Source organism: Pundamilia nyererei, unplaced genomic scaffold (assembly GCF_000239375.1).
Source record: "Pundamilia nyererei isolate P.nyererei 1_Seehausen unplaced genomic scaffold, PunNye1.0 scaffold00035, whole genome shotgun sequence".
NCBI classification, from domain to species: Eukaryota; Metazoa; Chordata; class Actinopteri; order Cichliformes; family Cichlidae; genus Pundamilia; species Pundamilia nyererei.
This window is the reverse complement of record NW_005187436.1, coordinates 2,470,143-2,491,617: the sequence shown is the minus strand read 5'-3', so window position 1 is coordinate 2,491,617 and position 21,475 is coordinate 2,470,143. Positions and strand designations below refer to the sequence as shown.

General features: G+C 40.6%; 3 protein-coding genes across 10 annotated transcripts; 2 read left to right on the top strand and 1 right to left on the bottom strand.

The window, feature by feature from the left end:
* The first annotated feature begins 208 nt into the window (after positions 1–208).
* On the top strand, positions 209–10,651 carry tpm1 (tropomyosin 1 (alpha)). Of its 6 annotated transcripts, XM_005729980.2 has the most exons (10): positions 217–502; positions 1,187–1,312; positions 4,689–4,822; positions 5,079–5,196; positions 5,507–5,577; positions 6,312–6,387; positions 6,583–6,645; positions 6,756–6,825; positions 7,448–7,526; positions 8,527–8,838. In XM_005729980.2, the coding sequence occupies exons 1-10, from the start codon at positions 389–391 to the stop codon at positions 8,528–8,530; spliced, it is 855 nt and encodes a 284-aa protein (XP_005730037.1). In that variant the 5' UTR covers positions 217–388; the 3' UTR covers positions 8,531–8,838. The 6 variants fall into 6 exon arrangements, with proteins under 6 accessions (XP_005730040.1, XP_013765512.1, XP_005730039.1 ...); XM_005729983.2 differs by lacking the exons at positions 1,187–1,312; positions 7,448–7,526; positions 8,527–8,838 and adding exons at positions 884–1,009; positions 10,444–10,651 and having other exon boundaries at positions 209–502; XM_013910058.1 differs by lacking the exon at positions 1,187–1,312 and adding an exon at positions 884–1,009 and having other exon boundaries at positions 211–502; positions 7,448–8,838.
* A 3,512-nt stretch (positions 10,652–14,163) lies between these two features.
* lactb (lactamase, beta) lies at positions 14,164–18,305 on the top strand. Of its 3 annotated transcripts, XM_013910045.1 has the most exons (7): positions 14,164–14,696; positions 14,802–14,868; positions 16,498–16,688; positions 16,793–17,090; positions 17,183–17,348; positions 17,477–18,016; positions 18,173–18,305. In XM_013910045.1, the coding sequence occupies exons 1-6, from the start codon at positions 14,322–14,324 to the stop codon at positions 18,000–18,002; spliced, it is 1,623 nt and encodes a 540-aa protein (XP_013765499.1). In that variant the 5' UTR covers positions 14,164–14,321; the 3' UTR covers positions 18,003–18,016; positions 18,173–18,305. The 3 variants fall into 3 exon arrangements, with proteins under 3 accessions (XP_013765499.1, XP_013765500.1, XP_005730210.2); XM_013910046.1 differs by lacking the exon at positions 18,173–18,305 and having other exon boundaries at positions 14,164–14,684; positions 17,477–18,116; XM_005730153.2 differs by lacking the exon at positions 18,173–18,305 and having other exon boundaries at positions 17,477–18,116.
* A 499-nt stretch (positions 18,306–18,804) lies between these two features.
* nrg4 (neuregulin 4) lies at positions 18,805–20,177 on the bottom strand. Its single transcript, XM_005729979.1, has 4 exons — positions 20,154–20,177; positions 19,941–20,034; positions 19,651–19,803; positions 18,805–19,533 (listed from the first exon to the last, which is right to left on the bottom strand). The coding sequence occupies exons 1-4, from the start codon at positions 20,161–20,163 to the stop codon at positions 19,461–19,463; spliced, it is 330 nt and encodes a 109-aa protein (XP_005730036.1). The 5' UTR covers positions 20,164–20,177; the 3' UTR covers positions 18,805–19,460.
* Positions 20,178–21,475: the final 1,298 nt, after the last annotated feature.

The following is a 21,475-nucleotide window of genomic DNA, read 5'->3' as shown; positions in this document are numbered from 1 at the left end:
GTTAACGCAAACGTAAACAGTCTTTTTCTGCATCTTCTCTGACATTAAATGGCAGGAACCCTTTCCGTGGGAGCATACCCATACTCGTCACACCCCATATAAAGGCGTCTCAGATGTATAGGAGCAACGAATAGCCAAGCAGATCCTTAAAAAAACGCCGGAGCACCCACACACGCCTCCTCCCAAAAAGTATTGGATGTCCAAAGGAATCCAGTCACTCCCCCACCACCACCACCTTGAAAGTACATATTTGACAGTGCAAAGTCAGGCAGAGCCTGCACTCCAGCTTAGCGTTCAGTTAGGCACAGACGCCCCAGCCCCTCTCCCACTCTATCCTTGGTTTTCCGTTGGACGTTTTGTCGGTGCCGCCGAACAACACTAAGCAGCCATGGATGCCATTAAGAAGAAGATGCAGATGCTCAAGCTCGACAAGGAGAATGCCTTGGACAGAGCTGAGCAGGCCGAGTCAGACAAGAAAGCAGCAGAGGACAGAAGCAAACAGGTCGGCTGTTTTTTTTTTGTCCTTCTTCCTTTTGTGGGAAAACCCGAAAGATGCAGTAAAAATGCAGGAATACCAGTTTAAATGGACCGCCTCCTTAAAACGGATTAATTATTTTCATGGATAATCCCAGTTAAGGATTAAAATTAAGAATAATCCATCCTTTAAACATTTTTTGCATTTTTAATGTCATTTTTGAAGAATGATAAAAAAGAAATCATCCTCTCCACTGTTTTAGCAACTGTTGATGTAACCCATAAACCATATAACCCAGAAATCATTTTTGATTAAGTCAATTTAAGAGAAATGTCGCTTGATCGTTGAAAACTGCATGTTTCTGTTATATTCTGTTTAACTGTATAATTTGTTCATATGCATGTGAAGTTAGAGGACGATATAAGAGAGATGGAAAAGAAATTGCGTATAACTGAGGACGAAAGAGATAAAGTGCTCGAGGAGTTCCAAACAGCTGAAGAAAAGCTGCTGACTGCTGAGGAAGTCGCCACCAAGGTATCTGATCCTGGAGTGCATGGGCTTCCCTAACTTTTCTCCTGTCTCTTTCTTTTCCGTGTGCTGTCCCCTGTCTCTCTCTCTTCTCTGTGTGTATGCGCTTTTGCGCCTGTGCGCGCTCACGCAACTCCGACCCTCCGCTGATCACCCCTGAAACTGTCCTGCACTGAAACTCAGCTTGAGGACGATTTGGTAGCTCTGCAGAAGAAACTGAAGGGAACTGAGGATGAGTTGGACAAGTACTCCGAGGCTCTTAAAGATGCCCAGGAGAAACTTGAGCTGGCTGAGAAGAAAGCCACCGATGTAAGTAAGGAAGGGATTTACAATGGCACCATTCCTACACGCTACCCCACATCTTCATTCTGCCACCTCTGAGGGAAGCGACAGTTCACCACCACTGCTCCAATCTGTGGATGGGGTTTTCCCCAAAGCTGATACACTACAAACTTTTATTTATTTGTTTGTTTGTTTGTTTTTAATCAACCATTTAGACCCGTAGTTGGAACTGTCGTTTCTTGAATTGTCACACGCACAATCACAGTCCAAAGAAAGTCGGTTTAATTGTTCAAATATAGCACTTTCAAAACATCTATGTTTAAACTCAGTTCATCCTCCCCTGGAGCCTCGTCGGTATTTCTGTACAAATTTGTAGCAATCTCTCGTGTTTGTGGACCGTGATCTCCGCCTTTTAGGTCTTTTCAGAGCGATAAGTCATGCAGACTGAACTCACAGCCTTCCCAAAAAGCTCAAGCGCCTAGATAAATATAGCCCACTGCTATATATGGTCAAGATAGAGCTCACATCTGCGTGCTGCGCTCTTTGCTGACCAAAGGAAAAAACGGTTCCCTATCAAAAAGTCTTGGGCAGCACACAAATTAAAAAGGAAAAAAGAAAGGAAAAGAAAGCTGCAGCATTTTTTTTCTCGATTGAATAAAAAGTTCTTTAAAAAAGAAGAAGAAAACTTTGTTTTGTTGCCCCACTGTTTTATCCCCTTGGTAATAAATGCGTGACAAAAATAAATAAATAAATAAAATAAATTATGTAAAGAATTTAGATTTTGTCATCTTAATGGCCTCATAAAGTTAGGTTTTTACGACAGGGGTCCCTCGAATGACAAGAGGTGACGGCCAACATCAAGTTCGGCAGATAGAGACGTTTGCTTATAAAACTCAATCAGACGAATCCGGTTGCAGAGGGGAAACAAGCTGTAATAATCTTTTAATTGGATCTCAAAGTAGGGGGTGGGTGGGTGGTTAGGCCAAAGTGGGTCAAAAGTCAATTGAGTAATTGAGTCTTCTCAGCTCGTATTTGATTGGACATTTCATTCCCTATAGAAAGCGTATTGTGGTGCCCCCCCCCCCCCCCAAAAAAAAAAAAAAAAAAAAAAGATATTTACCAGATAGTTTGTGGGTTGTTCGAGTAACTTTAACTACTACTTGTGTTTTATGGACTTGTTTTTCCCTTACATATTTTAGGATTGGTTGTTCCGTGATATTTGCAAAGTTTCAACGGCAGCCTGTAATTACTGTAGCCAGTGAAGACTTATTGAATGTCCTGCACTCTCCAAAACATTTCACTGCCACGTATGTACTGCTCGCGGCTGACCCGCAGAGGGGGCTGTAGCACAGTGTACGCTACGAGTACGCTCCGTTGTGTGTGGGTCTGGGTGTGCTCACGTCATTAAACAGCATTGGTATTTTGTATCTTTTACATTTTATTACATTTTATTATTTTATAGTGGCAGTGCAGCATGTTATCGCGGTCTAAAGTTTTGCACAACCCCGCAGGATACCGGTTATTTTTTCATGCTTCTTTTGAAATCACCGTACTTCCTGGTAAATACATTCACTGCACGGTGCGTCTCCAGAAGGCTTGCGCACTCTTTCGCCTCTCTTCACGCAGCCCTCTGCACAACCAAGGACGCCACCTCGTTCCTGGTGAAATTCTCGGAAACTGTGCTGCAGCGCAAAAGTGTAGTCCTGTTTTTTATATTATATATCTAAGTATATACAACGGTACATAAACAATGGCAGGAGTGACATCGCTGGATGCAGTGAAACGAAAGATCAAATCCTTACAAGAGCAGGCAGACGGTGCTGAAGACAGAGCCGAGAGATTACAGAAGGAGTTGCTTGCGCACAGGAAAGCCAGGGAACAAGTAAGCATGTTTACCGCGCTTAGAGCCTACCTGCGAGCGCACAATTGCCTCCTTTTTGTCTCTCTCTCTCTGTATCATTTCCTGTGCACTTGTGTAGAGTTCATGTAGGGCCATAGTTTGAATTGATACACAGTGAGATAGCGGGATTGCTCTTGACCCACCCCAGTGCTGGAAGCTGAGCTTTTACTTGGCTCTCCGTGTGCCACCGCAAGTCTCAGATGAAGCTTTGATAGCCCGCTGCTCCTGGATAAGCGCCTCTAATTGGCAACGTTAGGCCGCTGATGCCCTGTTGGCTCAGCAGCAACTGTGGCACTTTGTGTCATTGTATTGTCTCATCTCCTTAAACGAGTTCACTTGCATTTCCTTTACCGGTAAACCTGACTGTTTATATATATCTATATATACATATACACATATATTGCGATCCTTTAATTCATTGCTCCAGCCCAACCAGGAGCAGGCCACACATTTGAATAAAGTATTTTCAGCAACCAGGAAACTACCACTGTGGCAACATTTGAAGGTGCCAGTGTGCTCTGTCAGCTTATGCTCTTTGACTTGCCCTTATAAGGACAATATAGTTTCACAGCAACGAGCAACAGAACATAGCGGTAGTTATCTATACGGGAAATAAATCTTAGTGCACAGGCTCGCAGCAGTCAGAGTTAATCTCAGGCTTAGTGTAACAGCTTGTAATTAATGTTGACAAACTATAATGTATTAGAAATAGTAGTGACCACTAATGGGTTTATAGGTCATTAGAAACTTCCTCATCGTGCTTTAAAAACATCCAGTGCATTCTGGCCCAGCGCTGCACACTTTAACCTAAGGCTGCAGGGGAAAGCTTCTGAAAAGACTTTTGCCTCGTGTGCAGGCTTCTGCCGAATATCCGCTTTTCAGTGACACCAGAGCAGGTCTTGATCCCTGCTGAGCAGTGTCAGAAAGCAGAAGTAGCTACACGTTTGAATAATCATAAAAAGACCCACCTTTTTTTTCAATGTGTGCTCGTGTATATCAGCTTTTCTGCAAAGATACCACCTCATTTAACACAGATTCCATAGCTTACACTGATGACCAGATAAATTACACTTAAATGTTTCAAACCCCAGGGAGCCTACTTTGTAGCTGTACAATGCAAGCAGTCATTTTCAGAATTCATTAATTGTGCCAGGCCCTTTTGACTTGAGCCTTGTTAATGTCCTCTCAGGGGAGCTCAGTAATGAGGCGCGGCATTCAGCCTTATGTTAGTTTGGGGAAATTATCATTATACATAGTCAATGAGGAGTAGGCCTGGTGGGAGGGCTTTTCCCAACAGGTGGCTCACAGATAACACTTCAGAACAACCACGATTACACTCTCTCAGTGGGCATAAAAACAATGGTGGCGACACCTACTCTAATAAACAAATACATTCACCGGTTGCTTTCTTTGGACCGACTTTCTTGTTGTGCTATATGTGACTGATTTGTTGAGCATACCCGCAAAAACAATCTCCCGACATGATGTTTCTTCTTTCCTTAGGCTGAGGGAGAGGTCGCTTCCCTTAACAGACGTATCCAGCTGGTTGAGGAGGAGTTGGATCGTGCTCAGGAGCGTCTGGCTACTGCTCTGACCAAGCTGGAGGAGGCTGAGAAGGCTGCTGATGAGAGTGAGAGGTGAGTTTTGTGAGGCAGCTCAGGCTCAAACAGGGAGGTAAACAGGCCATGTGAACATGTTTCCACTCCTTTGTAGAAGTGCCTCTGCTCTTTTTTAATATCGGAAAACATTTAGGTATTCACCTTAGGAGCACATTAAAGATTTACTTGCCAGCACTACTATTTAACCACATATGGGTCCTCAGGGAAAACTGCAGGAAGTCTGTCAGGTCTCACCACTTAATTCTTAACATTCTTTGACTGTTCCCGCACACAGAGGCATGAAGGTCATTGAGAACAGGGCCATGAAGGACGAGGAGAAGATGGAGCTGCAGGAGATCCAGCTGAAAGAGGCCAAACACATCGCTGAGGAGGCTGACCGCAAATATGAGGAGGCGAGTTTTTTTTAAGCATTTAGCTTTGAAATTGATAGCTCTGCAACAGACGTTAATTCAGTTATAACAACCCTGAGCTCTTCATTCTGTTAAACTTGTTTTTACCCAGTTATAACACTTGAATTTTCACTGGAAAGTTTGTAATATGTCCTGTATCCTTTAAACCTTGTTTATAATTCACCAGAATTGGAGTTGCAAGGATAATCGTAAGCGGGTGAAACACTCTGGGCTGGATGTAACCCAGTGCTAACTGTCTCACAGTCATTTCATGGTTCTTTTTTCTAAAAACGTTGTTGTGCTACACCAAAAGGTTGCCCGTAAACTGGTCATCATTGAGGGTGATCTGGAGCGTACAGAGGAGCGCGCTGAGCTGTCAGAAGGGTAAGTCCTTTTGCCTTTTTTTTCACACACAAAATCTTTGCTTAAACTTGCACGTATGCTGGAATTGAAATACTCAGGAAGCTTCGAGCGCTAACACTTAAAAGTCTAGTAGTTGTTTCCATTTGAACAGTGTGCCCTGTGTTCTTACTGTATGTGCTGATTATTTGCATGCCCCTCGTGGTTTGAATGGTTTTGGCTTGCACATGCGCGCCACACCCACTAACAGGCGTGCTCGAAGAGTGGAGGATGAGCTAAGGGTTTTGGAGCAAAGCATGAAATCACTAGACTCCACAGTCATACAGGTACTGCAAACAGAAAGCATAACACACTTGTATCTCTCAGTGGCTCTTCTCACTGCTTTGCTTGCTGTGCTTGCTCCTCTCCTTCATTGTGCTCTTTAATTCCAAGTGCAATTAGACTGTTTCATGCCTAACATGGCAGGGGCTGTGCAAGAATAACACCAAAGAAAAGCATGATATTTCAATCCAAGCAGATAAAAAACACACTGCTACTGTGTTTTCTCACATTCCTGCTCTGTTAAGGCACTTTTGAGGTACTTGGCGTTCCCTCCTTGTTAAAACCCTGTAGTTTTTATTTATTATTTTGTTTCCTCTCCCCCTCCTTCCTTCTTTTTCCCTCCACCTTTTTATTTGTGTCTACCTTCGGCTCTGTCCATCGTCGTCTCCCTCCTTTTTCCTACTCGTCCTTGGCAACTTTATCCCCTAAAACACCAGCAAATGCTCTGAGCTTGAGGAAGAGTTGAAAACTGTGACCAACAACCTGAAGTCACTGGAGGCACAGGCTGAGAAGGTACGTGCCATCCTTCCGGGCGACTGCATGCTGTCAAACCCTTGCAGCTCCCCTGCAGACTTGATGGATGGGGCGCAGACGAGCCTCTTCACTTCTGTTTTTTTTTTTAACTCATTTCTATAAATGCAGTGAAAGTATTTATCTCAACGCACATGTTTGCGATTCCTTATAGCTGTTGTTGTTTTTGACCCACAGTACTCACAGAAGGAGGACAAGTATGAGGAGGAGATCAAGGTCCTCACTGACAAGCTGAAGGAGGTACAGTTTCACAATGCCCCATCTGGTGTTTTAGGCTCACACCAGGATAATTTACACAAGTTTCCACATCAAGTGTTGGACTGACTTCTGAATCTGTCTCTGTAATGCAGGCTGAGACTCGTGCTGAGTTCGCTGAGAGATCAGTAGCCAAGCTTGAGAAGACCATTGATGACCTGGAAGGTATGCTTTTTGGGGTTTTTTGTTTGCTTGCTTTTCTGCCTCCAAACCCAGAATGCTACTATGATTATTTTTCCAATGTTTATTGTATCATTGGAAGTGTTTTGGGTAAGTGTTTCAAAAAATCTCCTAGGTCCCTTTTTCACATTTCTTTTTGAACTCTATCCTGTTTCATCTTCTCTTTTTTTCAGACAGCATCTTATTTCTATTTTGGTACTTCTTATTCTTTCACTATTACATTTAGTTGGTTGCTTTTTTCAGTTCCAGTTAGGAATGGGTGGTTTTAAAGTTAAGCAGTGATATCAGGCTTAGGTGTTGATTTAGTCTTATAAGCACCACATTGCAGTGAAATACAGCCCATTTCTCAATGGTGCTGAAGAATCTAACCTTAGATCTGCTGCACATCCACTCTGTCTTTCTGGTGTAACTTTGTTTCCTTTTTCCCCCCCTCGTTTTTCTGTCCTCTCTCCATGTTTTTTTTTTCCTTCCCTGTCCTGCAAATGGTCTGGATGCTTCACCTTCCACCTCCTTGTGTCATGTTCCTCCTCCACCTTTTGCTTTCAATCACCGCCCTACCTCCCGCCCCACCCCCAACATGCACCTTTCACTCCTGGCCCACCAATAGATGAGTTGTATGCCCAGAAACTGAAGTACAAGGCCATCAGCGAGGAGCTGGACCACGCCCTCAACGACATGACTTCCATGTAATTTTTCTACTTGCCGTACCTGCTTGTTTCCACCATCATGCCCCCTCTCTCGCCTCTGGCCTGCACCCGTGTTACCTGCACATCAAATGCCTCACCTCTTTTGTCTCCCTCATTTATTATTTTACATGCTCACTAGAACTAAACATCTCATCTATACTAAAATTCCTTTTTTATATATAGTCTTATATATAAAGTTTCAAGTCTTAAAACAGAAATTTGTTCCCTCTGTACTTGAGCTGCTCCTGTAATAGATAATCCTGTCTTTAATTGTGTCCTTATGATGATACTGTATGCCTTTTGTGTCAGTATCTTTGACGTTTGAGAGTACAGAAAAAAACGAATGAAGTCATTTCATGCATGAACAGAACGCAGCATGATAATATTTAGATTCTTTTATGAGTTTATGTTCAAATGCCCATTGTAATATCGTTGGACATTTTCACTTCTTAAGCAATACATGCAAGCTGTTGATTGACAAAAACTGCAATAATGATTTTTTTTTTTTCACTGAAACTGGTTTACATGCTGATCCTCATGGTTACATGTAGTGTCCCCATTTCTACTAATATGGTCTACTTCCGTTGAGAAGAAAGGCCCACACGTGTGTTTGTGATACCCTCCTTTGCTATGTCAATATACCAGGTGAGGAGAAGAGGCCATAGCGTAGCACCAGTGTGGCTGAGCCCACAGTTTTTCCTAAGTAAAATTCCCAGTGTGTAAAGATGAGAGCCACAACTGTCTGTCAGTTGAGCGCTGCACCTCGTGATGTAGCAGGAAGGTGTTGATGTAATCACAGGAAGGACTTGCCCCAACCCTTCAGTGTGTGTGTGTGTTTGCAAGTGTTTTCCAATGCACAGGATGCATTTACACTGTGCATTGTGGTTTTTGTGGTGCCCTTCCGTGACTCCCGTGTGTCTGGTGTATTTTGGTTGGCATTTTACATTTCCGTAGGTCCCCCTCCTCCCCAGGTTCACTCTACTTCTTCTCTTCCACACAGATAAATTGTTTACACCTCATCAAAGACGCCTCCTGCCGGCTGAGCAGCATCTGTCTGCTCTCTCCAGCCTTTTCTCCATTTCCCCCCCCCTTCCCTCTCTGTCTTTGCTTCCCTTTCCCCCTCATGTCTTCATGTCAACATTACTTGCATCCCATCACTTGTACAGAATCCTAGAATCTTTCTGCGTTGTGTAAAAAAAAATAAACGTCCTTCCTTCTATGTAAAGCTGTATCTCTTTTCTCTGTCCTTTTTATTTTTCATTCATATTTATTTTTCACTGGCTCTAATAAAACCAGGAAGCCTTGATTTTAAGTTATGTTATTGAATCATTTTCTCTTTTTTTTTTTTCTTTTCTTGCATCTCAACAAACCACTAGGTCCTCACTCTTCCTTGGTGTAGTTTTATGGATTTCAGTCGATGCTCATTTTCTTCTTCGTCCAAAGTTTTTCTTTTCTGTGAAGCTGATATAATAGGAATATCACAGCAATACTGAAAGCACAGAAACCTCCAGCATCTGTAGATACTTGACTGAAAGCTGAGTCTAGTTGACTGATGCATGCAAGCACTTTTGAACATGTAGTATTGTGATGGGAGTAATTGGCAGGAAGGATGTTTGAGCTGGTGGTAATTGGTGTTGGGCTGTTATCAGCAAGACTGTGGCAACGTAGAGTAATGGTTGGCGTGCAGAGCAGTATGTAAGAGTTGTGGAACCTCATCTGACGATGAAATATTGGATGAAACTGACTGACATCAGTGATTATGACAAACAGGCTTTGTATGATATATGGTATCTTGTCATATATTTAAATAAATACATCATGACACATTCAGACTCTTTGTATTAAAGTCATTGCCATAAATTGTGAGAGATCAAGATTAGCAGGAGTGAGCATGAAACCAAATTTGGCCTAAAGACTGGCTGAGGTTTAGCAGCCACATTAAAGATACTTACAGGAAACTGAGTGAATAATCAAGACAGAGTAGTGATTGAATTCATGATTTATTTTTCTGTTTCTTCATTTTTCAACTTAAATGGTTCCATTTTAGGATTTAGATCTTTGGCTCTTTTTTTGTCACAATGCTCTATCTTCTGTTTCTTATTCTATGCACAGCCCTGGCTCGCCTCTTGCAGACAAAAAGAAAAAGCAGGAACCATCAAAATACTTTATTTTGTAATATCATCTATTATTATGGCTATTTAGACCTTTTAGAAAGATTAAACCAATCTCTCGGTGCTCCTTTCTAGAGAAGGTAGATGTCAAAGGGTATTCCACTTTCTCTTTTCCTGTTTTCCTCTGATTTCCTATTCTCTCTGTTTTTTCAACTTGCTTTCTGACTGCAAAGATCGCCTCTACCATCAACTTGAGAAAAACCGCCTTCTCTCTAATGAACTTCGCGTGGCCTTGAATGAGGACTAACTTGTTCATGCGTTTGTTCCGTTCACTGCGGTTTTGCTTTCGGTGTGCGTATGACAATCGGATCCAGCGTAAGCTCCAAAGCTCTTCCGTTTGCATTGCCCGAGTACGATGCCTGTGCTGCTCGATGTGTCTGTGTCGCTGCTGGTGGAAGTGTATTTGAAACCGTAAAAATCAGGGATTATCTTTAATTACATATAATTTTCTAACCTTTAGTTTGGCATTAATAAACTGTTATAACCAACACTATAATAATCTACCTGTATACTGTTGCTGTGTGTTCTGTGTCAGTTGCAGTGTATTTGTAATCTGCATGACTGCTTGCTATTCTGTGTGTTTCTGTTTGCTGTCAGTGCTGTGCAGGTCGGGTTAAAAAGCACTCAGATTTACCAACTGACCTGAACAATGTAGCCAGCTTGATTATTAATACAAGCTAACCAGCTGACTCACTTGTGTGTGCTTGTGTGACATTAAAATGTTTTCATTTTGATTGTTCTAACAGAGAAAGTATCACAAGCTAAAGAAGAGAACCTCGAAATGCACCAGATGCTGGACCAGACTCTAATGGAACTGAATAATTTGTGAAAGCACGGTCTGACCCCTCCCCTTGCCCCTCACACACACATACACTGTGGTTTTGGCTTTATGTATTTGCACCTTGCTTACCGTAAACCCCTTCTTCTCGTACCTTGCCAATGGTGGAGAACAAACAGCCAGATGCTATTCTTATTGCATCGTTCTGCCTTCAGCAGAACTCAAAGGGGAAGTAACGCTTAACCATTCCCTCTCATGAAGCCTAAACTGAGAAACACGGTTGTTTTCGCAAGCCAGTTTTTATCTTTGCCTTTTGCAATCCTTGATTTTTTTTTTTTTGACAAGTCATCTGGTGAAATGACCATTGACCAAGTACCATTGGTTACAAGATCGTTTTCTACAACTGCATTTAAGCTGATCTGGTACGTAGCATTCTGCCTTGATCATGCACATACCAAAGGACAAAGTGGAGAAATTTTGCACTTAGTAAAACCTCAGCATTATTCATACAACAAACTATGCTAAAAAAGAGTCATTACACCCCAGTGAATATACACATGAAAGTCATCACAAGTGTATGTATACCCTGACAGTCACTGTCAGTATGTATACTGGTGCTACTGTAATGTTAAAGAAATGGCACAAGACTTCAGCCCTTTTTGTTGTTGTTGTTTAAAACCAAGGTTCAAAATTGTTTCATTTTGTCTGTATAGTATGATTTTTGGTGTACCGGTAGTGCTTTGTTGTAGCATTGTTTTAATGTAGACGTCTCAAGTGTCATCATATCTAAAATGTAAAAAATATAAATATAAATAAAAGCATGTTTTGAAAGTTTTGTAACTTTGTTTGTGGTACATACGTAGACTTTTTGTTTTGTTCGTCAGAGGTGACCTGTAGTTGAATGAAGCTTGATTGCAGTGCAAAAGAAAAGAGAAAGCTTATTTAATAGATTTTATTTTATCTTTCCATATGTAAAATGTATTACATTTTTCAAATAGCTAAAAATTAAATAAATCTATTAATTTTGCAGCATTTTCAAAACTTCTCTCTCTTGTTTCTTTTCCTTGGGCCTCAGTTTGACTGCCATCTGTTCAAAAGCATTGTGTTTCTTTGGTTCACTCCAGCTCACCCAAAACAGCTACTATATTTGTTCAGTTCAGTCATTTACCCTCTGAAATATTCTAAATAATTGATCCAACAAACTATAATAATTTTACAATAAAACATCAGATATACACTCACTGGACACTTTATAGGTGCACTGTGCTAGTACTGGGTTGGATACTCTTTTGCCTTAATTCTTCATGGCATAGACTCAACAAGATGCTGGAAACAGCATTTGTTGTCGGTTAAGAGATTTTGGTCCATGATCCCATGATAGCATCACACAGTTGTTGTAGATTTATTGGCTGCACATCCATTATGAGAATCTGCCATCCCAAGGGTGCTCTATTGGACTGAGATCTGGTGACTGTGAATGCCATTTGAGTACATTATCATGTTCAAGAAACCAGTTTGAGAGGATTTGAATATTGTGACATGGAGCTTTGTCCTCCTGGAACCAGTCATCAGAAGATGAGTACACTGTGGTCATAAATGGAGGGACATGGTCGGCAACAATTTTGCGGCATTTAAATGATGCTCAGTTGATATTAAGGAGCCCATAGTGTACCAAGAAAATATTCCCCACACCATTACACCAACAACCCAAGACTGAACTGCTGATACAAGGAAGGATAGAATCATGCTTTCATGTTATTGTTCTATTACAGCAGAAATCAAGACCAGGTAATATTTTTCCAATCTTCTATTGTCCAGTTTTGGTGAGACTGACAGAAGTGGCATCCAATCTGGTCTTCTGCTGCTGTAGCCCATCTGCTTCGAGATTCAGCGTGATGTATATTCAGAGATACTCGTCTGCATACCTTGGCTGTAACAATTAGTTATTTGAATTACTGTTGGCTTCCTATCAGCTCAAAGTAGTCAGGCCATTGGCCTCTGACCTCTGACATAAACAAAGGCATTTTCACTCAGAGAACTGCAGCTTACTGGATTTTTTCTCATTTTTGGCCCATTTTCGGAAAGCCCTAGAGATAGTTGTGTGGGAAAACCCCAGTAGTTTGGTAGTTTTGGAAATATTCAGACTAGCACATCTGGCACCAACAACCATGCCACGTTCAAAGTCACTTAAATCACTGTGAAACCCATTCTGATGTTTGATATTAACTTAAGCAGGCAGCCTTTTCATCATATCTGTATGTCTAAATGCAGTAAATTGCTGCTATGTGACTTAACTTTTGGTGTTAAGCAGTTGAACATAAGTACCTAACAAAGTGGCTGGTGAGTGTACTATATAGTATGCGAAGTACTTCATTTTACTTGATAGATATCAGTGAAGTTAAAGTTGAAAAATAAAATTAACTTTCACGTACTATATGCACATACAGTACGATTAATATATTAGTCACTAGTTTATGTTGGCACAGAACACTGTACTTGCAGCAGTTAAATAACTGGCAAGCCCACTGACATTCCTTTGCTGCCACAGCAGTGGAAAGATAAGGGTCTGTGTGTGGGTGAGAGAGAAAGAGAGCCAGAGTTTATTCTCAATGCGGTTGCACAAACCTGAAGTTTGGTCTCTAGCTTGTGTATGTAGGCCTATTGTGGTTATATGGGTTGGCATTCTTAGACACTGCAGATGGAATGCTCCCCACTGTCTGTTCATGTGTGTCTGTGTTTTTTTAAGCAAATGCATTTGTATATTAATGAAATGCATATTAAGAACGATGACTTCACTTCATCTAAATATCAAATTATGTTAAACAAATTGTGTTTAGAAAGCACTGTTCAGCATCAGCTTTTCAAAACTGCCAAACCAATATTAGCTGGTTAGCCCAATCCCCAAAATCAAAACGGTGTACTGAATACTCTACAATCCCACGTTAACTGCCGGGAGATCAGGATTTACCCATGATAATAACACACCTTGTAAAAAGTAGTGTAAACAAGTTGCTGTAAATTCTATGTTAACTTACTGACATCCAGCTACAAGTCTGTTACTGTAAATTTAATTCACATGAGATCCCGTAATTCAATTACTATAAATTAAATAACTGAAAGCTATCATACATTTAATTTACAGCATATTTACTGTAGATAATACAGTAAATTACTACCAGCGACTTTACTGTAAATGCAGTTGTAGCATGATGTAAAAAGTGTTTACAGTAAAGTTAGCAACTTTACTGTAACTTAAAGTAACTTTAACTTTAAGTAACTTTAAGTTACTATAAACAGTTGTTTCCAGTAAATTAATGGTGTCCAGCTGCCAGCAAGTTGCTGCACAGAGTTACAACAACCTATGTACAGCACTTTCTCGTCTGAAAGCCAGGTTTTTTACTTTTACTTATTTATTTGATTCTTTGTGTCATTATTAGTAAAGTTAATCTACAGAATAAACTGTGTTTTTAGCATTTATTTCTCTAAATGAATATCCCTGCTGCTGTGTGCTTGTCTTTGTGTGATTTGTTGTAGTATTGTTAGCACTGAGTAGGCCAACATACACAGTACACACGTCAATAAATGCTGATATTGTTCAAGGACAAGGTTTTATGTTCCCTGGTCTCACCCAATGACTGTATAAAAGTCATTGGTCTCACCTCTAGCTACAAACCCTGCCCTATTCCCCTCGATCAACGTTCTTTGAATCATGATTTGATTTATTTGGTCTTGTTCGAGGCGTTCCGAACGAGGACGCGTACAGGAAGTAAACAAGCTGTTGGTAACGGTGAGCAGATCATTGACTGGAGCCACTTGTCGCCGACAAAGAAGGAGTGCTTTCTCACGATGTTGCGTTTGTTTTTGTCCAGGCAAAGTACTTTTTGTACCAAATGCAGCATGTTAGCAGCGCGCGAGTCGCCTGTGACGACCCCGCGTGCAGGAGCGCGAGCCAGGCAGCAGCGGAAGTCAGATAGTATTTTTATTCAGCAACAAAGGCGATATGTGGGAGGACCAGCCTTTCGTAAATACCGGTTAAAGTCCACGATTTGGATGTATGGGGTTGGAGTGGGGATCGCTTTAGCTGTCGGGCTGAAATACAGCAGCGACGGTGCCAGCAGTTTCTGCGATGTTAAAGTTACGAGAGCAGAGAAGACGGATCGATACAAAGATGCTATAAAAGTTAGCAGAGACCTTGTGGAGCGGATAAAGGTAGGCACAGAGGTAGGCTTATAACTTGCTTTGTAATTGATTGACTAGTGTCCCTTTGCTCTGTCTTATTAACCCGAAGCCCACCTGTAGCAACTCGGTGTGTTTGTGTGTTGGCAGGATGAGGTCGGTGCTCCGGGAGTGGTAGTTGGCGTCTCTGTGGATGGGGCTGAGGTCTGGTGTGAAGGTTGGTGACCATGCATCGCACTATTTTCATCCCATCCCACAATTCCCACATGCACAGTGTCCCGCATTTTTAGTGTAGGGAGTTTACAAAAGTTTTGCTCAAAGTGTGATTCAAAAACAGCTAATCCAACACAAACATGACGTGACCGCACAGAAAAACAGCTGAAATAACGACTGCTATTATAGAAAAGAAAATAACCTTCTCCCATACGATTCTGAGAACAAACTAGGGCTCATTTCGGTACCTCCGGTGTGTACACTTTTGCTTTAAAATATAAATTAAATAAATAAGGGAGCGCGCACACATCGGATGTTGATGAATGAAATGGTAAGTCTTAAAATATATCCTACCATACACTGTGTAATTTGTTGAGAACAAAATTGTGTAATAATGGTCAGTGGAAACCATTATTATTAACCCCTTGAGCGCTGGATTTTTTTACAGGACTCTGAAAAACTAAATACAGCCTTACTGCTTCCATTTGAATTACATGGATAACTCACAGCTAGGTGGTGCTAGTCAAATGCAAATGCACACTCACTGATTATCAGCAAGTGTGAGTAGTGTGAGCCCTATAGGCTTCAGTTAGCATGTTAAATGTTAAAGTTCATGTCAGTATAATTAGAAAAAAATAAGCAAATATGTCTTGTTTGGACAGGGTTTCAGGAGCCTCTTCTCTCTAAAAAAACAAACAAACAAAAACATGGCATGTGGAACTATGTCCTTTATACAGATCAGACCAACGTGGAGATGTTTGGCAAAAAACAAACAGCATATCAACACAAACGCCCCATACCAGCTATCAAGGCACAGGACTTAGGCACCTTGCAGGCACTGATTCAGCCATGAGCTCCTCTATATACCAAAGTCAAATGTGAGTCCATCTGTCTGACAGCTAAAGCTTGGGGCAAACTGAGTCATGTGATAGGACAATGATCCCAAGCACAGCGGCAAATCTACAACAGAATGGCTGAACAAATCAGTCAAAGTCCATACCTGAGTATGACTAAAATGCTGTGGCAGGACCTTAGGAGAGTAGTAGATAAATGAATCCCCACAAACATCAATGAACTGAAGCAAAGTTTTAATAAAGTCTGTCACATTATTCTGGAGGAATAATGTGACAGACCAACTAAAGGTGATACTACAAGCTACTGAATCATGGAGTGCACTTTAAATATGTAAAAATAGACACTGTTACAAATGTTTTAACAGTAATGTAACACTGGCTAAAGGTTAAAAAGGTTAACAGTTGTTGTACAAGAATGGCAGCAAGTCCTAAAATTTGTTATTGTTGCTATTGTCACTGTTGGCAGGCTCTGAGTGGCTCAAAACAGACATTTTAGGTCAAAGCATGTAGCTGCTTTTGACTCAACTGGAGGTAGCCCACTGGTATCTGCTTGTATTAGTATTTCTGCATATTTATCATAGATTGTATTTAAATTGTGCTTTGTTGCAGTGCTAAAAAAAAAAAGATACATTTAAAGGGTCTGTGTTCAGTTTCCTTACTGCAGAATGTTTTAAAATATATAATTTATTAGGTTAATGAGTCATCTGTAAACACCGGTATATTTCCCTAAAAATGCATTGCCATTCTTATGACTTTTTAAAACACTTCATCTAATTTAGGAATTGGTTATGCTGATTTGGAGAATCGTGTCCCATGCACGCCAGAAACGGTGATGAGAATCGCCAGCATCAGTAAGCCCCTCACCTCTGCAGCTGCTGCACGACTGTGCGAGGAGGGGAAACTAGATCTTGATGCCCCAGTCCAGAAATATGTCCCACAGTTTCCCCAAAAACAGTTTGATGGGCAAGACGTAAGCAATTTCAAATACTGCAAAAAAAAAAAATGACATGCAGTATCTTGTTCTTCTAGCATTCGCAGTGTTTATCTATTTGTTTGGTTTGTATTGTTTTTAAGGTCACAATAACCTCACGTATGCTTCTGTCCCACCTGAGTGGCATTCGGCATTATGAGAAAGATGCAAAGAAAGTGAAGGAGGACAAAGAGAAAGCCAAACGACTTTTAAAGCCCCCGGTTAAAGAAAAAGAGAATGAAAAGAGCTCATCTGAAAGCAAAGACAACAAAGCCGCAACAGATCAGAACACCAAGAAGAAAAAAGAGTTTGAGCACGAGGAGTACTACTTAAAGGACAACTTTGAAAGTGTCATTCAGTCTTTGGACCTTTTTAAGAATGACTCCCTCATTTTCAAACCTGGTAAAGCTCAAACTTTATTTCGTTGTTTCTCTGTATTCACAGTTACAATGCTAACATCTTGATGGGATGTATGTTTTACTCCATGCATGCAGGCACAACCTTTCTGTACTCCACTCATGCCTTCACGCTGCTTAGTGCTGTTGTGGAGCGGGCTGCTGGTCGGCGATTCCTGGACGTCATGATGGATATGTTCCGCGAGCTGGGAATGCTCAATACAGTGCCCGATGAGAATGACCCTATTATTTACAACCGCTCTAGGTAGTGTATAATCTCCAGTCTCAAGTTATGTCCAAATTGCCTTAAAAACATGATGCTCATGCTTGTTTGGGTTTTTTTTGATGAGGTATAGCAGTGAGTTTGTACTACCTGTCTATGCGATTCCACAGGTTTTATCATCACAACAAGCGCGGACGTGTTGTGAATTGCCCGTACGTAGACAACTCCTACAAGTGGGCAGGAGGTGGTTTTCTTTCCACTGTGGGAAACCTGCTGCTCTTTGGAAATGCTCTGCTTTACAGCTACCAGGTGGCTCACTTGCAGGATACTAACGGCTTGCTTCCTGGATTTCTCAAACCCAAAACAGCGATAGAGCTTTGGGCACCAGTTGATGGGACTGAAGCCAGCTGGGATAAGGACGGACTGTATGCTCAAGGCTGGTTGGTAGTGGAGAAGGTGCAAAAATATGGCCAGTGCAGGAAGCGCAGACACTATGTATCACACACAGGAAGTGCTGTGGGCGCTAGCAGTGTCCTCCTGGTGTTACCCAGCGAAGAGATTGACCAGTGCCAAGGACAGACCCCGATCCTCCCACAGGGGGTGGTGGTCACCATCATTGCTAACATGCAGTCCGTGGGACTCAACAACACTGCACTGAAAATTGCGAAGGAGTTTGATAATGCCAGAAGGAAGTAGAACTGTTTACACAGGTGTGTGAGTTTACCTGCAAGAAAACTTTGTGATCTTGTGTCATTTTGATAGAGCTTTTCAATGTGTCTGAACTTTAAGGAAATAAAATTAGTCTTAAGTATCCATTTATATAAATGTTTTGAGTTTATTTACATTAAGCATTTTCTCAATTACAGCATTAAAGTAAGGAAGACATTCTGCCACTAGACGGAAGCAGTCCCCGCCTCCCCCCAAAACAGACTCTGATACAAGTTTCTTGGATTTATATAGAAGGCAGTTCAATTCTCTTTAAAACGTAACACGTCAATCCAGAACATTTTTTTAAATAAATTACTACTTTTAAGTAAAAAACATTTCACTCACAATTTATTTAAATCAGCTTTGCGTATTTTCTTCCTTTTAGGGCCGTCTATATACAGATATTTCCTTAAAGAGGGGTGGGACACTGACTACATATTTTTTGCTCTCTAATGGTTTCACTGTAGCATTTTTAAAATACCAATATCAACAGCCACAGTGTCAGTCCTGACCTAATGCTGGCAAGAATTCTAAAGTGAAACCATTCAGTCAGCATTTACAATGTTGTTTCTGCCCACACATTTTTTTTATTTATTTATTTATTTTTTTTAATTTGTTAACAAATACAAACTATGGGAAATGCAGTCCAACAAGTTTGGATTTCCTCCTCTGTGCAGCAAATTGAAGCCAAGTTGGTGACACCATTCTCATAAAACTCCTGGGATCACCCGTGCCCCTGTTTTTGTTAGATTTAAGGACACCGATGAATAGCTTGGGATAAGCTAATTATACAGACCCCTACACACATGCATGTGTGTTCATGCATGTGTCCAGCATTGTGGGATCCAGTTTTAAGTTTTAAAAACGTCAAAGTGCTGACATCTTTGTAAAGTGAGATCTCACTGACTGGTCCAGGACACCTCAATGAGCAATTATACTTTAAGAGATGTGATTAGATGTGAGATTAGGTTAAGAGTGGAGGTTTGGAATGAAGCATTGAAGAGGAAGAATTACTAGTGCGTTAACGTCTCACAAGTAAATAAGAGTGTGTAATGGCATGTCACCAGAAATCACACATTCAAATCATTTAAAAAAAATGATGGAATATATTTACAAATGCAAAATATTTTCTAATAACATACAGAAACTTAGTTTATAATCCCACAATTGCCACAAATTTTAAAAAGTCACACTTAAACTGCACTTTAATATGTTTTGACAAGGTGAAATGTGATTTAACATCAGAGCAATGGTGGTGTGACACTCGTCAATTTGCCCTTTAAGGTCAGTGCAGTAGTTTTTCACTCTCATTTTTTTTTCTTTTTTTTTTAGCTTTTTTCAAAGTCATTTTCAAAACCTCAGATAGCATGACAAGATAAATGACACTTCTCACAATTCGTTCCTGAAACCATCAAATGCACCACCAAATCAAATCAGAAGGAAGGATCATGCTCTTGATTGTACCTTCCAGTATTCTTGGTTGTGGTTCTGTTGTCTCTGTTCCTTCGCTTTTCGCATCCTGTGTGGTGGTAAGTAATGGTTATAAGCTTAGAAAGTATGTACAGTAATACAAAGACGTCCTGGTGCTACTTACAGATGCTTTGAGAGTGTTTACCTAAAACCACAATGTACTTACTTGCGTATGTAGTAGACAATAAATCCCAGCACTATCAAGATAAGGAGAGTAATGACAATCACAGCTGCAATTAAACCAGCCTCATCTGAAATGGGCTGTGTGACTCCGAGCTGGAACTGTTCACATCTGCTGCCTTTGTAGTTTGGGTTGCACCTGCAGGCAGATAGCGTTGCACAAATATTTGCAAATTCACAAACAACATTGCCAGGTTGGGTAGTGTCCATATTTTTTTACATTAAGATTTTTTTTCTAAGACAATTAAAAACACTGATTGATTTCAATAAACTTACACACAAGAAAGTGTGTCCATGGAAGATATTTTATAACATGTCCCTCCATTCATGCAGTAGGTGGCATCCTCTGCACTGCAAGGGTTTCCATGATCTACAGAGATAAAAGAAGGTAGGATAGTTATAACAGAGCTGGAAAGATGCTTTTTCTTAATATATAGAAATTGTTCGCTCCTCAGAGCGTTTTAGTTTTATGATTGTTGGTATTATTACCTGACATCATTGATAATGTTCTGTTTTTCCTGCTGTCTCACTAAGAACACAAGGAAGAATTTTGACAAAGAAAAGTACATGAGCACTCAACACGAGGAAAGCACGTTTTTAGGCAACATGTAAACAATTGCTGTGAATCTGACAGGAGGAGCCATAGCGTTATTGATTATTATGTTAGAGAAATATATCTCTAATATATCTGTTTGAATAAATCAACAATCTGCCCTTACCAGCTCATAAAATCCCGGCTTTTGGGTGGTTAGCGCAGCTCCTGAGTCTAAGTCATAATGACACCTGGATCTCAGAGGACGTAGTCTTGAGAGTGAGCTCCTCCCTAGGCCTAAAAAAATGTTGAGATTGCAGTTTGTCCGCATTGCAAGTTAAATGTCAGGATACAGGCTGGTAATGTTTTAACATGAAATGAACAGTATTGTTGTTTTTGTTGTTGTATAAGCAAATCAAAATGGTTTTTAGAGGTCTGCAGAGCTTCCTGGAGGTCATTATATGGCTTATATGACCTCTGTGAGTGTTAGAATCGAATGAAGACTGATTACATGACATATTGGTTTTGCTTTTGTAGGATAAGTTTCGTCAGAAAACAGGTGACGAAACCGACTTCTGTGAATGCGAGCTTGGTATGTCTGGGTTTGGTACAACTGAAACTGAATGGAGTGGCATGCAAAGAATGTGTGAATGTAATCGTGGGATGAGTTTATAGTCAACGGAAGTACTGCACTAATTCTTGCATAGAGATAATTACTACACTGCTTAGAACCGTTAGGTGACAATAAGCTGGCTATTTTTAATCTTTTATGATCATGTTTTTCTAAATTTATGTAACCCAGCATCATCCAGTGTGGCAACGGTAAACTGATTTAATTAGTTATCTGTTCAATTTGTGATTATTTAATGCCTCCTACACTTTTCATTTAGCTAATATACCGAGGCACTGTTTTTCAAAGGATGTACAGTTAAGAACTAATTAACAGTAGCCAATCACTCAATGAGGCTTTATAGATAAGTTTGATTTGTATATACGCTGCTTTGTTTCCTGTATTCTGCTCTTAAAACTTTAAATTTATCAAGAAATACTTTGTTTTATGACCTTTATGAAATCCCAAAAAGTTGATTCTGTTCATCATCATCAGTGAAAGAAACATTTCATCACTCATCCGAGTGACTTCTTCCGTCTCAGCTGACTGCAAGTTTCCCCAATCTTATAAACAATACATTTGCAGAATGACTGAAACTAGTAGCACTGACAAACCTTTTGGGATTTCCTTACCTGGATGATTGAGCATGCATCAAGACCTTGATGAAAA